The 24,677-nt window shown below is 38.1% G+C and overlaps 1 protein-coding gene across 1 annotated transcript; it reads left to right on the top strand.

The window, feature by feature from the left end:
• The first annotated feature begins 71 nt into the window (after positions 1 to 71).
• Positions 72 to 24,439, top strand: PRKRA (protein activator of interferon induced protein kinase EIF2AK2). The gene is made up of 8 exons (XM_012785861.2): positions 72 to 304; positions 832 to 1,001; positions 7,922 to 8,003; positions 10,249 to 10,327; positions 11,359 to 11,476; positions 14,328 to 14,422; positions 20,747 to 20,921; positions 23,951 to 24,439. Exons 1-8 carry the CDS (start codon positions 240 to 242, stop codon positions 24,106 to 24,108), a joined length of 942 nt encoding a protein of 313 aa, XP_012641315.1. The 5' UTR covers positions 72 to 239; the 3' UTR covers positions 24,109 to 24,439.
• Positions 24,440 to 24,677: the final 238 nt, after the last annotated feature.

Here is a 24,677-nt window from a genome sequence, read left to right as displayed (position 1 = left end):
GCTGTGCAAGGACCCGGGCCCAGAGCGCCGGCCGCGAGGGGGCGTGGCCGGCGCTACGGCACCGAGGCCCCGCCCCCGCCCCGCCCACCCCCTTCGCGAGAGGGACGCAAGCTGGGACGCGAGGGGGGAATCGGAGGCGGCGGCGCAGGAACGCTCTTCTCCGGGACCAGCCGGCCCGGGAATCCACGTCGTCGCTGCGCAGCGCTTTTCCTTCTGCCGTCCAGCCGTCCCTTCTCGCCATGTCTCAGAGCAGGCATCGCGCCGAGGCCCCGCCGCTGGAGCGCGAGGACAGCGGGACCTTCAGGTCAGCGCCCGGGCCGTCGGGGCCGCAGGGCCGTGAGTGGTGGGCTACAGAGGCGGGGGCGGGGAAGCCGGCTGTCCAGCGGCATTCTGGGTACAGCTGCGGGCGCTCGGCCCCGCCCTCGGCGGCCTGGGCTGGGGTCTGCGGCCGCGCCCCGCCCCTCTAGTGGCCCGGGCTGCGCGCGGGGCGGCAGCGTTGGCGCGCGGTCGCTGGGCCGGGAAGAGGGCTCGTGGGCTTGGTCCTGAGGGGATGCGGCGCTGGTGCCCGCCCTGTTCCCCTGAGGGTCCTCCTCCCTGCATTCAAGTTCTCTCTCTGAAGACCTCTCTCACCCTGCTTGCCCCTGTGGGGTGATTGCCGCAGCGGGGGACGGGAGACAGGTGCGGCCGGGCCTTGCCAGCTCTGGCCCTGCCGCCAGGGAGCTGCGGCGCCTTTGCTGTCGCTGCTGGTGGCGGCCAAAACTGGCCTGTCTGTATGCTTCTGCTTTCCTCTCTGATTTAGCATGCAAAGCACACCTTTTCTGGTTTTTGCAGTTTGGGGAAGATGATAACAGCTAAGCCAGGGAAAACACCGATTCAGGTATTACACGAATACGGCATGAAGACCAAGAACATCCCGGTTTATGAATGTGAAAGATCCGATGTGCAAATACATGTGCCCACTTTCACCTTCAGAGTAACCGTTGGTGACATAACGTGCACAGGTCTGTATGCACAGTTAACCCGGATGACCATGCTGGTTGGCAGTCGAGACTTGGTGTTGTTTTTCAGTTCGGAAAAGTGCTCTCTTTGCCAGAGACAGCTATGTGGAACAGGCTCTGAAACTGAGACCTCTAATCTTAGATCATTAGGACTTTCCAACTTCATCTGATTCTCTCCCTAATTTCTCTTCCCCAGATACCAAGGAAGCTCAGAAACTAAAAAGTTATCCAGGCATTCTGCAAGTCTTTCCTACCCTAGCATCCTCTTAGGGTTCTTCTAATAATCAGAAGCAGGAAAGGTTCTCGGAGCAGTTGTAGTTGTGTCAGTAGGTACTGTTAAGTTTCATAGATTATAGTAGATGCCAGGAGACAAAACCCCAGAATTTTCTGACTTTCTGCCCTTTCAGTATGGACTCATTTGGCAATTTAGGTCCGTTGTACAAGACTTGATTGTATATCAAAGCAAAATGAGGAAGGGCAGAAGATTCCCTTATAACTAGATTGTGTAGCAGCTTATAGTTTCTGAAACTGAACGGGTATTTTGTATAAGATAGTATCGCCTTTTTATACTTAAATAGGTTCAGAGAGATAATAAGTAACATGCCTAAGGTCACATAGCAATGAAGTTTGAGAGTTCATGGCCTGGCCAGGTGGCTCACCCCTGTAATCCTAGCACTCTTGGAGGCCGAGGCGAGCAGATCATTTGAGCTCAGGAATTTGAGACCAGCTCTGAGCAAGAGCGAGACCCTGTCTTTACTAAAAAAAATAGAAATTAGCTAAACAACTAAAAATATATATGTAAAAAATTAGCCGGAGGCCGGGCGCGGTGGCTCACGCCTGTAATCCTAGCACTGTGGGAGGCCGAGGCGGGCGGATTGCTCGAGGTCAGGAGTTCAAAACCAGCCTGAGCAAGACCCCGTCTCTACCAAAATATAGAAAGAAATTAATTGACTAACTAAAAATATATATACAAAAAAAATTAGCCGGGCATGGTGGCGCATGCCTGTAGTCCCAGCTACTAGGGAGGCTGAGGCAGTAGGATCGCTGAGCCCAGGAGATTGAGGTTGCTGTGAGCCAGGCTGACGCCACGGCACTCACTCTAGCCTGGGCAAGAAAGTGAGACTCTGTCTCAAAAAAAAAAAAAAATTAGCCGGGCATGGTGGCACATGCCTGTAGTCCCAGCTACTCAGGAGGCTAAGAAGAAGGATTGCTTGAGCCCAGGAGTTTGAGGTTGTTGTGAGCTAGCCTGACTCCACAGCACTCTAGCCCGGGCAACAGAGTGAGATTCTGTCTAAAAAAAAAAGAGTTCAAACTCATAAGTTTGATCAATAGATAACTAAACTTGTTCATCTGTAAATGTAGACATTGTTTTTCTCAAGTATCTATTTAATTGCAAACATAAAAAATGTTGAATGCTAAATTTAACTTGGAAGACTGCCAAGAAAAAAATTTAGTAGGAAGGCTGAAGTTCCACCATCTGGTAATCTGAAGGCATCATTTGTTTGTGTCACTGGAAATCTGGAGTCCTTTATTTTCGTTGAAGCCACTTTAAGACAAGTTTAAAGCCTTTTTGTTTATGTAAGGCAGGTGGGATTGTAGGTGCTGACTGGAAGGGTCCTCATGTAAACCATAGGGTCAACATTGCCTTACTACTTTGGTCTACTTTTAAATATTCGGGGAGAATTCAAGAAAAAGTAGCCTTCCTCACCCCTCCATGTGTTTTAGACCAGGGATTAACAATCTATGGCGACCATTGCCTCTGCCCTCTTTTTCACACTACCCTGTCTTCCCATGCAAGCTTGTGTGCCTTCTTGGCTTCAAATACTATCTAAAGGCTAATAATTCTGAAGTGTCTGTCTTCCAGCCCAGGGCCAGTGACAGAATAGTGGATGGGCCTGTGCTTGCTAGGGCATCTTTGCTTGGGTGATACAAAGGTACCTCGGTCTTGATGGTCCCAAACCAAATCTATCTTTTCCCTCAAATGCATCCCTCCATTCACTTTCTCTGTAAAGACACCACAGTCATCCAGTTGGTCAGCAGAAATTTGGGTTGTCTTCCTGACTTTTTAAAAAAATTTTGTTCACCTAATCCTTTATTATTTTCCAATGTTTTTTTCCCAATGTTTTTAATGTTTATAATTTAATTTAATATTTACTTCAAATGTCTGTGCTTAGGGAAAGCTACTGAATTAGAACTGCATCAAACTCAAATCATTTATGTCCTTTATCTGTTATGCAAACATTTGCACTAAAACATTTTAAAATTTTACTTACAAAATCAAAACGATTATTTGATATATCGCCAATCATTTAGTTTATATTATATAAACAACATAATGTGCCAGCTTATATAAACCCACCTAGTTCCCTCCATGGAGTTTCCCTTTAAATTCACAGAAGTGAAAAATCTAATTCAAAAACTATATGAAAACAATGGGTACAATAAACAGATTAACTTACTGAAAAAACCTTTAAAGACGTTTAACCAATCCATTTTCAATAAAAATTCTGTATTCTCTTTGTCTGTTTGATCACACAGCTCAAGATAATTGTCAGTGAGTTTCCTGATCTGTTCTACAACACTGAAATGTCCCACACCCAATCCATGTGACCTGGCCCCCACCCAGGCAGTGGAAAGTTTTTCTGAGGCTTCTCCCTTTCTAAAAATTTTTTTCCTCTAAACTATAACAGAACCTGTAAAACAAGTAAGCCATGATGGCCAAAAATGTGACCTTATTATTCAGATTTAATTGGGAAGAAGCTTTAAGGCATGTATATTTTTTAATAGTTAAAAATATATACACATTCATCCTTTCATGCTTTCTCCTTTTCCTTCTTAACTTTCAAACAATGTCTCCACTGGCAAAAATCATTTTGAAACAAATCCATTTATTCCATGGACATTTAAGTTACAAAAAGATGCAGAAATTCTGAGAAAAAGGAAACACTGTCTGATGCAAATGCTGTATTTACATCATTATACAGGCTAACCACAGATCACTAACTTAACAAAAATGTTTCCAAGCACCCTGGAATATAGGTAGCAATAACTATAATATCGTAATAAAGTTAGGGGATTTCCGAAGGCTTAAAGATAAAACTTTGATAAAATTGTCTCAATATTAGAAAATAGCATGGAAGGTTCTCCAGGACTATTAATAATAAAAATTACATTTGAGTTTTTAGATTTATATATAACATCTAAAACTGAGGTATTTTTCCTCTTTGCTCTATATCATTTTAACTATCATTTGTTAATTACTGCCACATTTTCTGTAGTCCCAGTGTCAGAATACCGGTTTTGGTACCAAAGATGTCAGGATGGGAGTCTGCCCTCAGTTCTTGGTGTACTCTTGGTTAAATGACCAGACACACCAAAGTGTCCTCCGACTCCTTTCTTGGAAAAGTCACCAGCAAGTCCAATACGACAGAGTGATCTCAGGCAGGGAACAGTTTCACAAGAGCAGCTCCTTGCTGTAGGATAGAACGGGTCTGTCTCCACAAGTGGAGGAAAACAGACCATCTCATTCACTGGCTAACCCACTCACTACCTCCTGACTTCTCAGATTGTTTCCTTTTATTAGCCCAGTCTGGAGGAGGGCTCTTGGGAGGTGTAGGATGTTATCAAATGATCAACAGGTGTCCTCAAAATTCCATCTGCGTGTTTGAACTCCAAGAAGGCCCACCTGGGGGGGGGGTGAACAGCAATGCACTTTCAAGCTAATAGCATATTAATTACCCTTAAGCCACTTTAGGTCACTTTGTAAATCTTATGCCTAAGCTAGGGAATTCCTAGATTGATAAAGCACCCCTTTCTTCCCCAGATATATATATCCCGACCTATAGCTCAAGATAGGATTATGGGTGGGGCAGCGCCAAAATGGAGTGCCCGCCCTTATCCTTCTTCCCAGGTGGAGGAACTGCTTGAAGCAGCACCAAAACAGGGAACCCTTGTGCTAAGAAGAGCCAGAGAGCCTAACTATCTACCTAACATCAAGAAACCAGTTACCTTTTAAAAAGCAACAAAAAAGTCTATCTAGGTATTCCTAGTCATCTCTATGCATTCATCACTATGAGACATACTTAATAGAAACTACCTTAATTTTCCCCATTACCTCTGATCAGCATGCTTTAAATAAATATCCAGTATTTATAAAACCAGAAGTATTCCTGATTCTAACTCTCATCTCTTCAGCTATTCAAGAGAAATCTCTGATTTATCTTCCATTTAAAAACTAAAAATAGGGCCTAGCACAGTAGCTCATGCCTGAGATCCCAGCACTTTGGGAGGCCAAGGGGGGAGGATTGCTTGAGGCCAGAAGTTTGAGACCAGCCTGGGTAATGTAGCAAGACTCCATTTCTACAAAAAATAAAAAAAATTGCCAGGCATGATGCACCTGTACTCCTAGCTACTTGGGAGGCTGAGGCAGGAGGATCACTTGAGCCCAGGAGTTGACGGTTGCAGTGAGCTATGATTGCACCACTGCACTAGGAAACAGAGCAAGCCCCTGTCTCAAAAAATATATAAAATAAAAACTTAATGGTATTATTTGCAAAATCTGAAAAAATTATCTCTGCAGTTAAACCTCACTGAGACTGTATCTGTTAAATTACATTTAGAACACTGGAAATATTTTTAGTTCAGAAACGTATATTCCATTACTTTATATCTTTGGATTGTACTATAGTTTGTCCTGTTTTACAATAGTTAAAAACATTAAATATTTGTCTTCTATTGCTGATAATTAAATCATTCTAGTCTAGAATAACAATAATGTTGAATAAGAAATGAAAACTAAGCCAGGTGCGGTGGCCCCCGTCTGTAGTCCATCTACTTGGGAGAATTGCCTGAGGCCAGGAGTTCAAGTCCAGCCTGGGCAATACAGCCGAGACCCTGTCTCTAAGGTATCCTTTAGGTTTTTTACAATAGATGATTTCCAAGCACTGTTTTTCCTTTCTACATAGTTAGAAAGCATGAAATCTGTTTTATACTACTTCTGCCATCTTTTAGTAGCTTCAGCACTTCCCAGCCTCAGATTATGCCACAACTGGCAACAGGACTCTTTGAGGAGGAAGACAGCCAGGGAAGCACCCACCACACACTCAAGGCAGCCGCTGCGAGTCTCCCCATGCCATGGTGCTCCTGGGCCATAGAGGGAGGCCACTGGGTCATGCTTCCTGGGGCAGTGTCCCCAAGGTCCGTGGAGCCACGGTGCAGTCTCCCAGGCCGGGTGGAGCATCCTCCCTTCCCACTCCGGCCCAGCTCCCTGTCTTCTTGACTCTTATCCCGTCCCCCTCCCTCTTGTCCAGTCTGTCATTAAATCCCATCTCCTAAATATTGGTTGAATCTGTCTGCTTCTTTCTTCTTATTGCTACTGTCCAGGCTACTGTCATCTCTCATTTGGATTATAGCTGCAATCTGATAGCTGCTCTTTCATCTTAGAGTTTTGTCATGTCCTTTTGCCACATGACAACTAGAGTGTTCTTTCTAGCATTCAGATTTGTCTTCCTCTTCTTAAAATCCATTCAGTAGTTTCCCCATCACTCTCTGAATAAATACAAATTTCTTAACATTGCTTACAACCTTGCTCCTTAAAGTGTCATCTACAGCAGCACTGATATCACCTGGGCTCTTGATGGAAATGCAAAACAGGAGGCCCATCTCAGATGTGTGTATTTTAACAACTCCCAGGCAATTCCTGTGCACATTTAACGTTTGAAAAGCACAAATTCACAATACCCTTCTTTGACCTCTTCCCCTGCTGGCCAGTACTTTTATCTCAAAAGTACTTACCACAAGTTCTTAAAACTTTAGCCATAACTAGCTACTTGGGGTTCTCGAGAACATGGTACTCTGTTGCCTTTGAGTCTTCCCAGGTGTTCTTTCTCTCTGCCTTTAAAGCTCTTCCTAATCCCCCATCTCTCTTCAGTTTACTAGCTTGTACTTATCATTCAGGTCTCCATTTAGTTATCTCTTCCTTCATGAGACCTTTCTGAATCCTTACGAAGAGTAGGGGAGCTACTGCTTTTGTGTGCTTCCCGACCGCATGCACACAAGCTTGTTGTAACATTTTCCCTCTGTATTTCAGATGCCTATTAACAGATGAAATCCCACACTAGGCCATCAGCTCGTGAGTGCAGGGACTCTGTTTAGTTCTATGCTGTATCCCTAATACCTCTGTTAGTAGATAAATGAATGGTTTCTGTGTTTTCTGACACTTGAGAGTCATAGTTGAAACTGATTCCACAAGGGTTTGAATTCAAAAGAAAAAGGGCTGAATTTATCATTTACGAAGTGTGATTGCTTACTGAAGCTTAGATTTCAGTTTTGTCCCCAGTCTCCCCATACCTACCCATGCAAGAGATACAGGTTGGGTAGGAGACACATAAGCCTTATGCCATATTTAAACCCTTCCCCACGGTGCCCAGCCTGTAATCATGACTGTTTAGTCTAGCAGAGGGGTTTGATACAGCATAGTTTGAAACAAGCTGTTAAAATTGTTTTGCTATCAAACAGTTCTGCTATAAGTGGCTCTCTGAAAGAAACTTCTTGCTGTAGTAGTATTTCCCTTGTCTCAGGAATAAGGGAAGAGTAAAGTACTAAGTTGCATTTCTTCAGAAGGTGTGACATGGTCTACTTTATTATCATTTTATATTGCAAACATATATAATGTAAAAATAATAAGGCTCTTTATACAAGTATGCATAGAATTAAATACATAGAACTTTTTAAATTGTTTTTTAATGTATTAACGTCACATGGTGAATATTTTAGTACAGTGTATAACTGTGTGTAGTGTATGGTTTTATTACCTAGTGTGTATATGTAAAACCTGTATTGACTATTTTGTATTATGAAAACGTCTATGCAAACCACCTATTTTCCACAGGAGATAAGACTTCTTTTTTTAAACCTTAATTCAGGTGAAGGTACAAGTAAGAAGCTGGCGAAACATAGAGCTGCAGAGGCTGCCATAAACATTTTGAAAGCCAATGCAAGTATTTGGTGAGCTAAATTTCTTTGTATTCTGCAGCTCAAAAATATCGTGGCTGAGGTAAGATTAAAAATGTGAACATGCTCACAAAAGCAACAAAGTGAAGTTGTTGGTATCTTCCCTCTAAAATTCTATTTCCTTGTGAAAACCTGTCATCCATTAAAGACAACTTTATCCAGTCAGATCCAGCAACTAGCTATTAAATGAAGGCTCTCATGAACTAGGCTTTACTTTTCTTTTCCCCCCAGATGGGGTGCAACAGTAGAAAATCAGAGTGTTTCTGGCAAATATTAAAACTCATATTCTGCATTGAGACTTTGATTATTTCTGCACAGAAGGAGTGAGATGGAAAAAGATCAGCTGAAAGTACTCTTAGGAATTCTAATTTGGAAGAAAGAGGCAGAGATTTTCTTTTATTATAGAATGTATACCAAATAGAAGATGTCAAGTGGGATTTTTTTTTTAATGACCCATTCTGTGGCTAGGGATATTAATTTTTCTGGGTTTTTTTTTTCCTTTTAAGCAGTATTCCCAGGTATGGATAGGGATATTAATTCTTGACATATCTTTCCAAATTAAAGTTTTTTACCACTTAGGTGTTTTTGGAAAGAAGGTTGGTCCTAGAGCATCTCATGTGTCCTAAAGTGGTGTCCTTTGGTTTCCAATGGGCACATTGTGGAGCATGGCATGCCTTCGCATTCTTCTGTTACGTGCACTCAAATATGTTTCAAGTACAACCTGGTATAATCTGCTCATAGCTGACAGGAGAGGCCTGTGGGAATTTGGGATGGATTTTTTTTGTTCCCTAGCCATAGCAGGACTTTTGAATTAGGGGTATATTTAGGTTCTTCTTAGTTTCTAAGTCATCTAAACCTTTTGGGTAGTTTAGAACTAACCATTGACATGACAACCCTCTAGGTAAGCACTTGCCCAAGACAAGCCTTGGATTTCACAAGATAATACTTGATTCTTTATGTCATGTGTTAAAATTGATTTATGCCAGCTTTCAAGACATGCCAAATGGCATGACAGGTGTTGAGTTTCCCCCTCCACTGGTGTTGGCCATGCTGTTTCTGTGCAACCCAAAGATCAACCCAAAGTGTTGAGTATATTTGTAGAAATGAGTGTACAGAGTGTCCTTTCTCTGCACATGGGCACTTCACTTTGTCAGCAAAAAAGGCTAACAAACTTTACTATATATTTGTGCTTCTTGACAGATAAGATGGGAATTACTAAGCTGTAATCAGGCCTAAAGTGGCCTGATTTAATACAGAGACTTTCTCACTTCTCCATCACAATTATTTGTGTAGCTTCGGCATGCAGCATTGTAAGTGAATACTCATATCTCCTCGGCCTATATAAAACTTGAAATTCTGGCAGTTGGAAAAGAAACTTGAGGAAGTAGCAATAGTTAAATCTCATTTGTCATGGAAGAAATGACTCTCCAGTTGCCTAGGTAGTAGTAACCTTGGAATGCAGCTTATTCAGTGTTAGGTGCTGATCTCCCAAGTAACTAGTAATTTCAAACTACCTAGAAGAGATTGTTCTCTTTTTCCCTAATCATAATCTTCACATACTGAAATCACAACCATGTAGGCCATCTATTTTATGCAGGATACATATAAATCTTAGAGGAATAAGCTAGCATTGAGCAGATAATAGATCAAACAGATCTCTCTTCCATAGATCTCTGCATGAAAAAACAATGTTTATGACCTGTATCATCCACATTGCCAGCCAAGCTAAATATTCTGGCTGTTAGTCCTCCATTTTTTGTGTAGTTGTAAAAACAGTATTCTTTAAATATAGTTTTATTAAGCGCTTATTTTGTACAAAACACCACAAAGCTTTTTTAGGTAAGTAATACATAGGACCTACTATTAAAGAGCTTACGTTCCAAACAGGAGAGGTGAGGTGAGAGGTGGACAAATAACATGTATTTGTAAGAGTATATAATTTATAGTAAAATAATTTCCTTAAGAAAGGATCAAACCAAATATTACAGTGGTTCAAAGGAGGGAGAGATTATGATTCATTGGGGTAAAAGGATAGGCTTCTTAGAGGAAATGGCTTTTGAGATATACCTTGGATGATGGATAGATCAGATTCCCATGGAAGAGTTTAGAGAGAAAGGTATTCCATGTACAAGGAATGGCAAGAGCAAAGGTATAGAGAGTTAAATAGAAAATGCTAATCATTTATTTAGTAATTTGGATGAAATTGTTTTGTTTTATAACACTTTAAAAAAATGTTTAGCTTTGCAGTTCCTGATCCCTTAATGCCGGATCCTTCTAAGCAACCAAAGAACCAACTTAATCCTATTGGTTCATTACAGGTAAGTTGTATGGTTTTTTTCATACTTAACATTTTCTCTACTGATAAAAGACACAATAAATTGATAATATCACAGGGGCTAAGACAAGGAATTAATATTTTAAAGATAAGATCGTGAAATATTTTGTTTCCCAACTTATTATGATCATTAGCTATTACAGAGCTAACTTGAAATTATTTTCCTAGTTATTTATATTTTGGATTTTCTTCCATGTACAGTATCTGCCTTTATTCATGGAATTCTCATTTGAGATCAACAGGACCTCAGTGCACACGGGTAGAGTGTTTTATACTTTAAGAGTATTTCTTGCCACTCTTACGACAAATCTCTTTCTACTTCTGCTGAGACAGAAGACTTTGTAAAGAGCCCAAATCGTGTAACCTAATTCACAAAAAAGAAGGTAGTCTGCCTACCAAAAAATAAATATATTCATGTTTGAATTTCTGCATACAGAATATCATTCCTGCACATCATCCGTGTGCTGTGTTGGGACATTCTCCTCCCTATTATTCAAACAGTCCTTTGATCTCTTTTTCCTGCTCTATGGGTTTTTCTATAGTTGTTTTCACCTTCTATCCCTGACCTCATCCATCTGTTTGTTTGTTGACTCTGCTCCTCATTCTGCTCTTGATTGAATACAGTGTTAGCCAGCTGTGGGTCTGGAAGTCTATAGCTAGGACAGGAGAGGCTTTGGACAATGAGACCTGTAGCTGTCTCCTGGTGTTCCCAAAGAGGGTAGTAGTAGCCTATCTTTCTAGTTGAACTCTTCTATTAGCTCACTGTGGCTTAATGGAAGAACACCATATACAGCACAAAATTGCTTTAGTTTTAGTATTATGGTATGAAAATACAAAATGCTGGAATATCTTTGAGAAATACAGGGTCTTCCCTCATTTTTCCATTGCAAGATATCATTATTCTTCTCAAACATATAAATAGAAATGGGATCAAGATCAAGAAAGAATATCATTTATATGATTGCAACATTGCATAGTTAGAATTACTATTAAATCCTCATCTTGATTTTACAGGAATTGGCTATTCATCATGGCTGGAGACTTCCTGAATATACCCTTTCCCAAGAGGGAGGACCTGCTCATAAGAGAGAATATACCACAATTTGCAGGCTAGAGTCATTTATGGAAACTGGTACTTATTTCTTACAATTAAAGACATTTAAAATATTTTCAGATGATGAATGACCATAGAAATTTCTGTTGTGATATCTTTTCAGATATTTCTGTGGGAGGAAAAACTGGTATGCTCCTGTTCTATTGTCTCTAACTTTCTAAGGTAGAACTTAAGTATAAATATTTAGCTTAAGATTACTTATGTTTCTTAACTTGATATTTTAAAAAATTATAGACTGTTAATGAAAAGACAAATTATTGGCTGTGTACTTTAATCTATATTGATGTATTAGTGACTTAAAAAACTCATTTTGGAGAAAAATAAATCTCTTGGACAGCTATTCTAGAAAATAAAAGGACTAGAGGAAAATTGCATTTGAATATGAGATGATTAATAAGAGACTAGATAGTAAAAAATTGCAGTGAGATAAAAATAAAAGTAGAAATTATCTTTTTTATTATAGCCACTTCTGTGTTGTAAAGGATGTAAAACTATGAGGAAAAGCTATCACAGAAAGTACTAGTGACAATTTCTCTGTTAACTTCTCTGGCATGTTTTTGTCATTTTGGAAGTGGCTTCAAGTGGATTTTACCTTAGCTAGATATTACTTTCAAGTAATAGGCAACTGTGTTTGCTCTTGATAGCTAGTATGGGCCAGTAAAGAAAGTGCTGGGCCCAAAACAGGAACTTCAGCTTCCATTCCTGATGCAGTCCTTGATTTGCAAGGTTAAGTGAATTACTTAGTCTCCCTGGACCTCAGTTTTTAAATCTATAAAACAAAAGCATGGAGTAGGTGTTTATGGTACCTTTCAATTCCAGGCTCTCCTATGCCTTTCTTTTTCATGTTAAAGAAAGAAATTCCACATAGTTGGCAGTTTATAGAAGACTGTAACCAGGAAATAGGCATTGAGAGATAGCACTTGTAATCTGAATAATTGGTCAGAATTAAACCAAATAGTTCTATAAAGCTAGGTGTAGGGAAATAATAACCATTAAAGAAAAACAGGCCACAGCCAACATCATACTGAACAGGGAAAAATTGAAAGCATTCCTGCTTAGACCTGGGACCAAACAAGGTTGCCCACTGTCACCACTTCTGTTCAACTTAGTGCTGGAAATCCTAGCCAGAGCAATCAGACAAGAGAAGGAAATCAAGGGCATTCAGATATCCAAAGCCAATCCTAATAGCCAAAGCAACCTTAAGCAGTAAGAACAAATTGGAGGCATCACTTTGCCGGACTTCAGGCTGTACTATAAGGTTATAGTAACTTTATAGTATGGCAAGAAAATAGAGACACAGACCTATGGACCAGAACAGCAAACCCAGTTATAAAACCATCCTCATATTGCCATCTGATCTTTGACAAAGCAGACAAAAACATACACTGGGGAAAAGAAACCTTATTCAATAAATGGTGCTGGGAAAATTGGATAGCCACATGTAGAAGACTGAAACAGGATCTATATCTCTCACCACTCACAAAAATTAATTCACGATGGATAATAGACTTAAACCTAAGATATGAAACTATAAGAATTCTAGAAGAAAATGTTGGAAAAATTCTTCTAGATATCGGCCTAGGCAAAGAATTTGTGAAGAAGACCCCGAAGGCAATCACAGCAACAACAAAAATTAATAAATGGAACTTAATTAAATTAAAAAGCTTCTGTACAGCCAAGAAGACAATCAATAGAGTGAATAGACAACCCACAGAATAGGAGAAAATATCTGCATGCTATACATTCAATAAAGGAAGGGCTGATAACCAGAATCTATAAAGAACTCAAACAAATCAGCAAGAAGAAAATCAAACAACCCCATTAAAAAGTGGGCAAAAGACATGAACAGAAGTTTCTCAAATGAAGATAGACTAATGGCCAACAAACATGAAAAAATGCTCAAAGTCTCTAATCATCAGGGAAATGCAAATCAAAACCACAATGAGGTATCACCTAACTCCAGTGAGAATGACTTTTATCAAAAAGTCCCAAAACAACAGATGCTGGCATGAATGTGGAGAGAAGGGAACATTTACACACTGTTGGTAGGACTGTAAATTAGTACAACCTCTACAGAAAATAGCATGGAAGATACCTCAAAGAACTAAAAATAGACCTACCATTTGATCCAGCAATCCCATTATTGGGTATTTACCCAAAGGAAAAAAAGTCATTTTATCAAAAAGCCACTTTTGAGTTTCAAAAATGGAACTCACATGTTCATTTCATAGCAGCACAATTCACAATCGCAGAGATGTAGAATCAAACCAAATGCCCATTAATACACGAGTGGATTAAAAAAATATGGTGTGTGTGTATATATATATATATATACACACATACACTATGGAGTACTATTTAGCCATAAAAAGTGGTGAACTAGTACTTTTTGTAACAACTTAGATGGAACTGGAGAATATTTTCTAAGCAAAGTATCACAAGAATGGAAAAACAAATACCACATGTACTCACTATTAAATTGGAACTAATCAATCAACACCTGTGTGCACATATGGCAGTAAAACTCAACAGAAACCAAGCAGGTGTGGGGGGGACGCACACTATCGTGCTGACTGGCACACTTATAACTTTGGCTCAAACTACACAGAAGCAAATAATATAACCAAAACATTTATACCTTTCTAATATTATGAAATTTTAAAAAAAAGGATAAAGTTTATTAAAGAAAAACTGTTAATAGAAATGCCTTCAAAAATGTATGAAGTACAACAAAGATATCAGGTCAGTAAGAAAATAGTATATAAAAAAGATGAGGTTCTCTGATTAAACTAAATACTTTATACATTTGATCACCCTCTATGGACACTAATTTCTTTTCTAAATCTACCATTTCTTTCTCTTTATTTAGGAAAGGGGGCATCAAAAAAACAAGCCAAGAGAAATGCTGCTGAGAAATTTCTTGCCAAATTTAGTAATATTTCTCCAGAGAACCACATTTCTTTAGTGAGTAATGTTACAGACAGCTATAATGTTAATGTGATTAAGCATCTCTTGCTGTAGGAAACTTTCCTTGATTTCTTGTTGTATAGATACTTGCATTTCAATTTTTAAAAATCTCTTCATTGTCCAATTATATACCACCCCACTTCTAAGTGCTTCCTAAATGTGAGCCAGGGTCACAGGGGTGACCAGGTAAGAGGGCTTAGGAGATACAGTCAAATTCAGAATAGGGTAAGATCTAAAGATGATAAGCCAGTAGTACCATTTTTTTGCCTTCAAAGTGACAGTGCATTCCCATCCCTTTGTTCATTCATTTATTCACTCAGCAAACATTTAGTGAGTTTATACTGTATGCTAAGCTTTGTGCCAGGTACTGGGTTACAGTGAATACCCAGTCTCCGCCCCTGGGGAATTTAGAGCCTACTGACAGAGGGAAGAACTCTTCAGACTGCTCCTTACAGAGGATGATGTGGCAGCATAGGAGAAGGCATCCAACCAAGACTGGGCTTTGGGGAAGCTTCCAGGAGGAGCTAACGTCTAAGCCGAGACCCGTACGATGAGAATGGGGGGAAAAGGATTCCAGAGGGAGAAAGAGCCCAGGAGTGAAACATTGTGTACAATCTAGGAGCCCTAAGTAAATTGGCATGTTTTGAGCATAGTTTTGGAAGGAGGGAGGGAGTCATAAACAATAAGGCCAGAAAGGTAAACAGACATTAAGTCCTAAAGGGACTCCTGTATTAGGGAAATTAAACTTTATCCTGAGGGGAGTACAGAGTCCTTAAAGAATTTCAGTCAGAGGCGAGGCGCGGTGGCTCATGCCTGTAATCCTAGCACTCTGGGAGGCTGAGGCTGGCGGATTGCTCGAGGTCAGGAGTTCGAAACCAGCCTGAGCGAGACCCCGTCTCTACTAAAAATAGAAAGAAATTAATTGACCAACTAAAAGTATATATATATACAAAAAATTAGTCGGGCATGGTGGTGCATGCCTGTAGTCCCAGCTACTTGGGAGGCTGAGGCAGGAGGATCACTTGAGCCCAGGAGTTTGAGGTTGCTGTGAGCTAGGCTGATGCCACGGCACTCACTCTAGCCAGGGCAACAAAAGTGAGACTCTGTCTCAAAAAAAAAAAAAAAAAGAATTTCAGTCGGGGAAGGACAGGATGTAATTTGTACATTAGAAAGGAGCTCATTTGGCTGCATTCTGGTGAGTGAATGAAACTAGAATCAGAGAAATCTGTTGGAGTGCTGTTACAGAAAATAGGTGGGAAATAATGGTTACCTAAACTAAACTACAGCAGTGGAAATGAAGAGAAGTGGGTAGAGTTAAAATTATTTAGAAAGCTGCAGTGAAGGGGCATGGTAATTGATTGGATGTGGGGAGTAAAGAAAAGGGAAGAAATAAATATTTTTAGCTTGGCAACTAAGTAGATAGTAGTACCCTTCAAAAATATGGGGAACACAGAAGATGAGTAGGATTTGAAGCTAGCAGATAATGAGCTAAATGTAGTGATTTTGAAGTGTTTGTGGAATATCTAAGTGGATATATTGAGTAGGCAGCTGGAGAAACAGATATAGAACTTGAGAGATTGGGCTGCACATGAAATATAACTTGAGGTTCTGATATTTTTAGATAGACATATCATGTAGTACGTCATTTGAGAGTAGTCTTTTAGGTGGGAAATGAGAAGGTACAACTGGCAATGTCCAAACAATGCTCATTCTGTAGGGAAAAAAAATCAAAGACTATATATAAATAAGTAATATAATTTTGGTTTTACTTTTTTAATAGAAAAACATAAAGCATTGCATTTGCTTTTTTTTATCTGGATCAAAGATAATACAGAAATCACAAAGCATAGGTTTACAGGAGAAATGGGTTAAATCTTCGTGGAAGAGATAATTTCCCATACTATTTAAACTCTTTCAGGCAATATATATAGCATAAGGGAAGCTTCTAAATTTATTCTCCAAAACCAACATAACATAAACACCAAAACCTGACAATAGCAAATCCCAGCAGAAAAAAATTATGGACCAATGTCCTTTATGGTAAAACATCTTTGTAAAATATTCAGTAGAACATTAAAAGAATAATATACCATAGGCAAGTAGGGTTTATTTCACAAATGCAATGACCTTTCAAAGTTAGTAAATTGGTTACTATAATTAACTACATTGGTGGGTAAAAGGAGAAGAAACATGTAATCCTCTCAGTGGATGCCAAAAAGATATTTGATAGAACTCAGTAGTCATTGCTAATAAAAACTTTCAAAAAAATTAAAATCATGGTCACATTTTACACATTACACTCATTCTCATTAATATCAGAAATAAGAGAAAGATGCCCATTAACACCATTTTTATTTAATTTAACCTTGTTCTAGAAGTACCCACCAGTATATTTAATAATTAGACAACAGAAAACAGTAAGAACTTAGAAATAAGAAAAAAGGTAAAGGCCGGCGTGGTGGCTCATACCTATAATCCTAGCACTCTAGGAGACCGAAGCAGGTGGCTCATTGGAGCTCAGGAGTTTGAGACCAGCCTGAGCAAGTGAGACCCCGTCTCTACTAAAAAAAATAGAAAGAAATTAGCTGGACAACTAAAAAAAAAAAAAAACTATATATATATATATATATATATATATATATATAATTAGCCCGGCATGGTGACGCATGCCTGTAGTCCCAGCTACTCAGGAGGCTGAGGCAGAAGGATTTCTTGAGCCCAGGAGTTTGAGGTTGCTGTGAGCTAGGCTGACGCCACAGCACTCTAGCCCAAACAACAGAGTGAGACTCTGTCTCAAAAAAAAAGGGAAAAAAAAAGAGGTAAAAAATGATTATTAACTGCAAATGATACAATTATATCCCTGTAAAATCCTAGAGAAAAACTACTAGAACAGTAAGAAAGTTAACCAAAGTAATTGATCATGAAATTAACATACAAAGTCAATAGTTTCTCATATTATTTAGAGTTATAATAGGAACAACCAGAATAATTAAAAATAGAAAGTTAAAGATTATTGTTTCTGGGAAGGGGATAGTAAAGGTCGGGAGAGGGCAAGGCATGTGGGTTGTTGCTTTTATGTTATACTTGGGTACTATATTTGATTTTTTTACTATATGTATATATCACTTTGATACTTTGATTAACAAAACTTATGAAGCTAGATAATATTGATCATTTTGTAGAAAAATAGACAATCCTGAAAAAGTAACTAGAACAAAGTCAATAGTTTTCTTATTTACAAATAGTGAAAGCTAGAATGTAGAAGATTTAAATTTTAGATTAAGATTAAAATTTTCCATTTTAAATAGCATAATAGAAAAGGGCACGGTGGCTCACACCTATAATTCCAACACTTTGGGAGGCCAAGGTGGGAGGATCGCTTGAGCCCAGAAGTTCGAGGTTTCAGTAAGCTATGAATGTGCTACTGTATTCCAGCCTGGGCAACAAGGTGAGACCGTGTCTCTAATTAATTAATTAATTAATTAATAGCAGGAAAGGGGATAGTATGTCTGAAAATAAACTTAAGAAGAAATGTGCAGGCCGGGCTCGGTGGCTCACGCTTGTAATCCTAGCACTCTGGGAGGCCGAGGCGGGCGGATTGCTCGAGGTCAGGAGTTCGAAACCAGCCTGAGCAAGAGCGAGACCCCGTCTCTACTATAAATAGAAAGAAATTAATTGGCTAACTAATATATATAGAAAAAATTAGCCAGGCATGGTGCTGCATGCCTGTAGTCCCAGCTACTCAGGAGGCTGAGACAGCAGGATTGCTTGAGCCCAGGAGTTTGAGGTTACTGTGAGCTAGGCTGACACCATGGCACTCACTCTAGCCTGGGCAGCAAAGTGAGACTCTGTCTCAAAAAAAAAAAAAAGAAAGAAAGAAAGAAATGTGCAGGATCATGTGAGGAAAACTTCTTAAAAACTCTACTGAGGGATATAACAGAAATTGAATAAATGTGAAACACTCTCTTTATTTCTAATAGGGAGACTCAATATTGTAAATTTATAAAAAGGTAACATAGTCTCATTCAAAATCTACCAGAGTTCATTTTGGGCCTTGATACAACTTTACTTAAGTTTGGAAAAATAAACCCTTAAGAATAGCCAAGAAAACCGAAAAGGAAGGAGGGGATTGAGTGGTGTTGTTCTACCGGAGAATAAAACAGGCTGTAAAACTACAGTTGTTAAACAGGGTACTGATACAAAAATAGACAAAGGATAGAATAAAGAATCCAGGAGTAGATGTTAACCCATAAAGGAACATACTATATGGCAATAGTGAGATTTCGTATCAGTGGGTGAGAGGATAGATTATTCAGTAATAATGTAGAAACACTGGTGGCTACATTTGGGGGGAATGTATATATATTGTGTGTTTATATGTGTATGACATGTATTTAGGTTGCTACCTTATTCTTTACACCAAAATAAATTTTAAATGGATCAAAGATTTGAATGCAAGAAATGAAACTGTATTAGAAGAAATTTTCCTTTTTAAAAATCTTAGCATGGAAAAATGTTTTTAAGCATAACTTAAAACCTAGAAACTTAAAGTAAAAGATTCATAAATTTGACAACATAAAATCTACTGCACAGCAAAAAAAAAAAAAAATCTGTAAATAAAATCAAGAGACTAAAAACAAACTGGGAAGAAATTATTTTCAACACATAACTGTTAAGCAACTGTTTTCATTACTACATATAAAGCTCTTAAACATCAACGAAAAAGACAACCCAATAGAAGAAATGCAAATGATTAAAGACAAAAAATTTTTTTAATGTTTAACTTAATTCATACAAGATCAGATGTTTTCACCTTTTAGATACTACAGAGTTTGGCACCTGCTTTTTGGTGAGGGTATGAGAAAACAACCCCCCTCCAAGATAGTTGATGGTAGTATAAATTGGTTCAGAAATCAGTTTAGAAGTATTTATCAAAATTAAAATTATTTATCATTTGATGGGGTCAAACACCCCCCCCCAAAAAAAAGTATTTATCAAAATTACATGTTTTGACTCAGCAGTTCCACTTCTAGGGATAATTCTATAGAGAAACTCATCCAAGTGGAAAGTGTTTATTGCAACGTTGTTAGTAAAAGCAAGAAGCCAGAAACAACTTAAAACCCACAGTCAGAGACTGATAAGGTAAATGTAGTGCATATGTGTGTGCTGACATGAGAAAAATGAACAAGATGTAAAAGAGTAAGCTGTCATTTTTGCTTTAAAAGAGTAGTGTGTGTGTACTTGCATATGCATAAAACATTTATGGAAAGATATAGAAGAACTATTTAACACCTCTGGGGGGTAAAACAGAGGTGTTCAGGGAAGGGGCAGTAAGGAAGAGAGACTGTACTCTTTATCATGTATTTGTTCTTATTGTGTCTATTTTTTCTTTTTTTTACCATGTGGAGGAAATATGATTTTTTTAAAAAAAACAGTATTTCTAAAGTACCAATCAAGGAATGTAAATTTTTATTTAGTTAATTTAACAAATTACTTAATTCTATATCATGGCCATCCCTATAATCTTTTGAAAATCCCTTTACCTCTGTCAAGCTCATTAATAACATAAAACTAAGGATAGTTGCCCTACTTACTTCAGAAAGTAGTTGTTTTTATTAATGGCATGTGAAAGCAATTTGAGAACCATAAACCAACATGGAAATAGAAACCATTCTAAGAACATTGATGAAAAGGGAAGGATACAAAGGAGAATAAAGGAAAGAGAAAAAGGAGAAAGAAAAAAGAAGAAAAACAACTCATTTGGGTTCTGGGATAGTGGTCTGATAAGAACTTTTTGACATCCTGCCATCCACATGAATGACCTGTTCTTTTCAAACCCAACTTTCCCATTTCACCTTTTAGCAGTTTTATTGTTTTCTACCTTATATTAATAGCTGTCAGTTATGGTGATTAGTATTTAATACAAAATAAAAATATGAAAATTATTTTTAATATTTTAATTTATAAATTGCTCTACTAGGCAGATTTAATTATTTGTAGATTTGCTTATGGTGCTCTGAAATATACGTCTCAGAAAATCTGACTAAGAAACTTTTGTACTATGCAAAATTGTATTTTTCAATACTTTCAGTATACTATTGTATGTATTTCTCTTTTTAAAAAATATCATAGTATCTGTTAAATGTGTGTACTTGTTTGTGTTGTCTTGTTTAAATTAGAAAGTTAACCAAATGGTATCCATTTAAACATGCTTTATAAAGTATTAAATGTGAGTGCTTACTAAGTACTTTTAATTATACTGGTACTGTTGTTAGAGCCCAGACCTAGTTAATAGTCTAAATCTTCATCTCTGTTTTTCAGACAAATGTAGTAGGACATTCTTTAGGATGTACTTGGCATTCCTTGAGGAATTCTCCTGGTGAAAAGATCAACTTACTGAAAAGAAGCCTCCTTAGTATTCCAAATACAGATTACATCCAGCTGCTTAGTGAAATTGCCAAGGAACAAGGTTTTAATATAACATATTTGGATATAGGTATGATTTTTTTTCTTTGGATTATCCCAAGAAATGTTTCTTTTTAAAATGTGTTTGAGGCACAAACATTTCTATTGTAATTTATTTCATTGATCAGAGATTTTACCTATATATAATTAGCAGGACAGTAATATGTGTAATTGATATGCCTATTCTTGTGAATAGTGATAATAGCTAACATCTATATAGTTATAATGATAAAAACAATAGATAATATTTATAGAGTTTTACTGTGTGCTAGATACTATCCTAAGGAAGTGGCATGTGTCTACTTACTGAATCCTCAGACTGACTCTTGGAAGTAAGTTCTATTATCCTTATTTATTGGTGAAGAAAATCAAGTACAGAAAGTTGGAGAAACTTGCCGAAGATCACAAAGCTAGTGAGTGGTAGAGCAAGATTTAGGGGAAAAGTCCCAGCAGATTCCCTGGTTGTTAAACTAGCTTTCATGGCCTGCCTGGTGAATGAAAAGGCAGCCACATTTTAGCACAAGTACCAAGTTTGTGAGGGTCAGACCTCTTCTCTCTACTTTGTCACTGTATGCTGATTCTTGGAAGTAAAAGGACACAAGTGAATTTATAGCTTTATCTCATCCCAGCCACCCTCATCTTGCCTTTAATCATTTAAATAGACAAATATGAACAGGTGGGAAAGCAAGTCAGTGTGGATTTTCTTTTATTTCAGTTTATAAAGTTAGTTCATTATGTGCATGTGTGTGTGTGTTTGTGTTTGGGATCTTGATGTAGCATCAGCATAATGCATGAGGAATTTGATATCCCTCTTCTGCCTTCAGTGAGATGTGGGTTCCTAACCTGTCAGAGCTACTAGAACTGGGAAAGTAGGGTATTTAGGGGCTGTAAAAATGTCTGATATTCTCTGCTACTTTGGGATTGAAGGATGGGTCCAGTGCAATGTCTTAATAAACTAAGGAGATATAGAACCTAGAAAGTTAGTGCAGACAGATGTTCAGAAAAGGTGACCAATGAGAGACCATTCTTCCAATAAATATTTATTAGTGTTTGCAGTTTGTTGAGGGTTTGGAATACAGAGTTGAATGGACCATATCGTGAATAGGACTATGGAAGATACAGAATCTAGAGAAAAAAGGACACCTCAGATGAATTTTTAGATTATGAATTAATGATGCCTTTGAAACACTTTTTACCAATTTTAACAACTACATAGTTCTTGCAGATATAGAAAGCAGTCTAAAAACTAGACTGTTAATTTGGCTAACTTCTATATAGCAACCTTCAGAAGAACCTAGATATTCTCCAAAAAAGATATACAGATGACCAAAAAGCATGTGAAAAGATGCTCAACATCGTTAGTCAATAGGGAAGTGCAAATCAAAACCACAGTGAGGTATCACTTCCTACCTAGTGTGGTGGCTGTAATCAAGAAACAAGAGAAATAACAAGTGTCGGGATATAAAGAAATTGGAACCTTATACATTGCTGGTGGGAATGTAAAATGGTTCAGCCAGCGTGGAAAAAGTTTTTCATTTCCTCAAATGAATTACCATATGACCTGGCAACTTTACTTCCAGATATATATACCCAAAAGAATTGAAAACTGATATGCAAACAAATACCTATACACACATGTTCATAGCAGCACTATTCACAAAAGCCAAAATGTAAAAACAGCCCAGATGTCCATCAACAAATAAGTGATTGAACAAATTGTGGAATATCCATACAATTAAATATTATTCAGCCACAAAAAGGAATGAATTTCTGATATATGCTACAATATGGATAACCCTCAAAAACATGCTAAATGAAAGAAGCCAGACATAAAAAGTTGCATGTTATGAGATTCCAATTATGTGAAACATCCAGAATAGTTAAATCCATAGATACAGAATACAGATTGGTGGTTGCCAGGGGCTGGGAGAGGAGAGAATGGGGATTAGCTGCTTAATGGCCATTGTGTTTCCTCTTTGGATGATAAAAATGTTTAGGGGCTAGATGTGGTGGCTACACAATATTTTGAACACGAAATGCCACTGAATTGTTCACTTTAAAATGGTTAATTTTATGATATGTTAATTGTACCTCAATTTTTTTTTTTTTTTGTTTGTTTTTTTTTTTTTTTTTTTTTTTTTTTTGAGACAGAGTCTCGCTTTGTTGCCCAGGCTAGAGTGAGTGCCGTGGCGTCAGCCTAGCTCACAGCAACCTCAAACTCCTGGCTCAAGCAATCCTTCTGCCTCAGCCTCCCAAGTAGCTGGGACTACAGGCATTCGCCACCATGCCCGGCTAATTTTTTATATATATTAGTTGGCCAATTAATTTCTTTCTATTTATAGTAGAGACAGGGTCTCGCTCTTGCTCAGGCTGGTTTCGAACTCCTGACCTCGAGCAATCCGCCCGCCTCGGCCTCCCAGAGAGCTAGGATTACAGGCGTGAGCCACCGCGCCCGGCCTTGTACCTCAATTTTTAAAAAGAACCTAAATGCTAGAACTAGAAAGCCTCTTCATTCATTGAATAATCCAGTTCTATCTGCATATTTTCCACTAAATCAACTAGCTAAAATAACATTTAATCATGACCACTTTAAATAAAACATACCCCACTTGTTTCTACTTCTCTTTGCCTCATTTCAACCATCTTTAGTAAGAGTGATTAATCAATTGAGAAGAACATTTGTTTCCTGGATTAGGTATTGTTTTTAAAATACCATAACCCATTTATAATATACAGAGAGAACTAGACTCTGCACAGACTTATCATCTAAGAATATGAATGCATTTCTGATTGGGTGGACTGGAGTGAAGCCTAAATATCACTATTTCTTTAAAGTTCCAACAAGTGATTGTGAAGCACAGTATGTTTGATAACTACTGCTATAGCGGAGCAGTTGTTTTGGGTTTTTTGTTCATACAAACATGACAAAGATGATAAGTTAGTGGAGTAGTATACCATGGATGCCTGAAGAGAAAGACAGTAATAAAAACTGTTTTTTTACAAAGGATCTGCTTTATACACACTTGGCATTAATCATCATGTTTGAATATGTCATTACAGAAGAACTGAGCGCCAACGGACAGTATCAATGTCTTGCTGAATTGTCAACCAGTCCCATCACAGTCTGCCACGGCTCGGGTATCTCCTGTAGCAATGCACAAAGTGATGCAGCTCACAATGCTTTGCAGTATTTAAAGATAATAGCAGAAAGAAAGTAAACTTGGAACACCTTTGAAAACCCTTCAGTAGCACGTAAAAAGTTCCCCTCTCACCCCTTCCCAAGTAAAATATTTACCATAATGTTTGGTTTATGTGTTGTTTCTAAATCTCTTCGTAGATTCCATCAACACTACAGATTTAATTATCTCTCCTAGTAGTTGTTATTAAGCTCTTTTTAATGGCTTCAACTTTGTATTGGTATATTGTATTTATAAACTTTGTACCACAAGGCAGAGTGTAGCATTTTACAGTGCCATGCACAGCGCAGGAAGAAACTGCATGTTTGTTGATGATGATGATGATGATGATGAAATAAAACTGCTAGCAACAGTCTTTCTTACTGGTGCTTAAACTCTTTTTTGCGCAAGGCTTTGTAAAGGGAATTTAAAGAAAGCCTTTTGGAATTAGAGTATTGAGGGATAGCACTAACAGGATTTGAAATGCGATTGTTGAATTTCAGGAAACATGATTGGTCTGCCGTGTATTTGAATCCAGATAATAAAGAGCTGTTATAATGGAGTCCTGCTAATTTTATTAAAGAGCTACCAACTTGACTGTGGCCATTCTT

Source organism: Microcebus murinus, chromosome 8 (genome assembly GCF_040939455.1).
Source record: "Microcebus murinus isolate Inina chromosome 8, M.murinus_Inina_mat1.0, whole genome shotgun sequence".
Taxonomy (NCBI): Eukaryota; Metazoa; Chordata; class Mammalia; order Primates; family Cheirogaleidae; genus Microcebus; species Microcebus murinus.
This window is presented reverse-complemented; position numbering and strand designations above follow the sequence as displayed.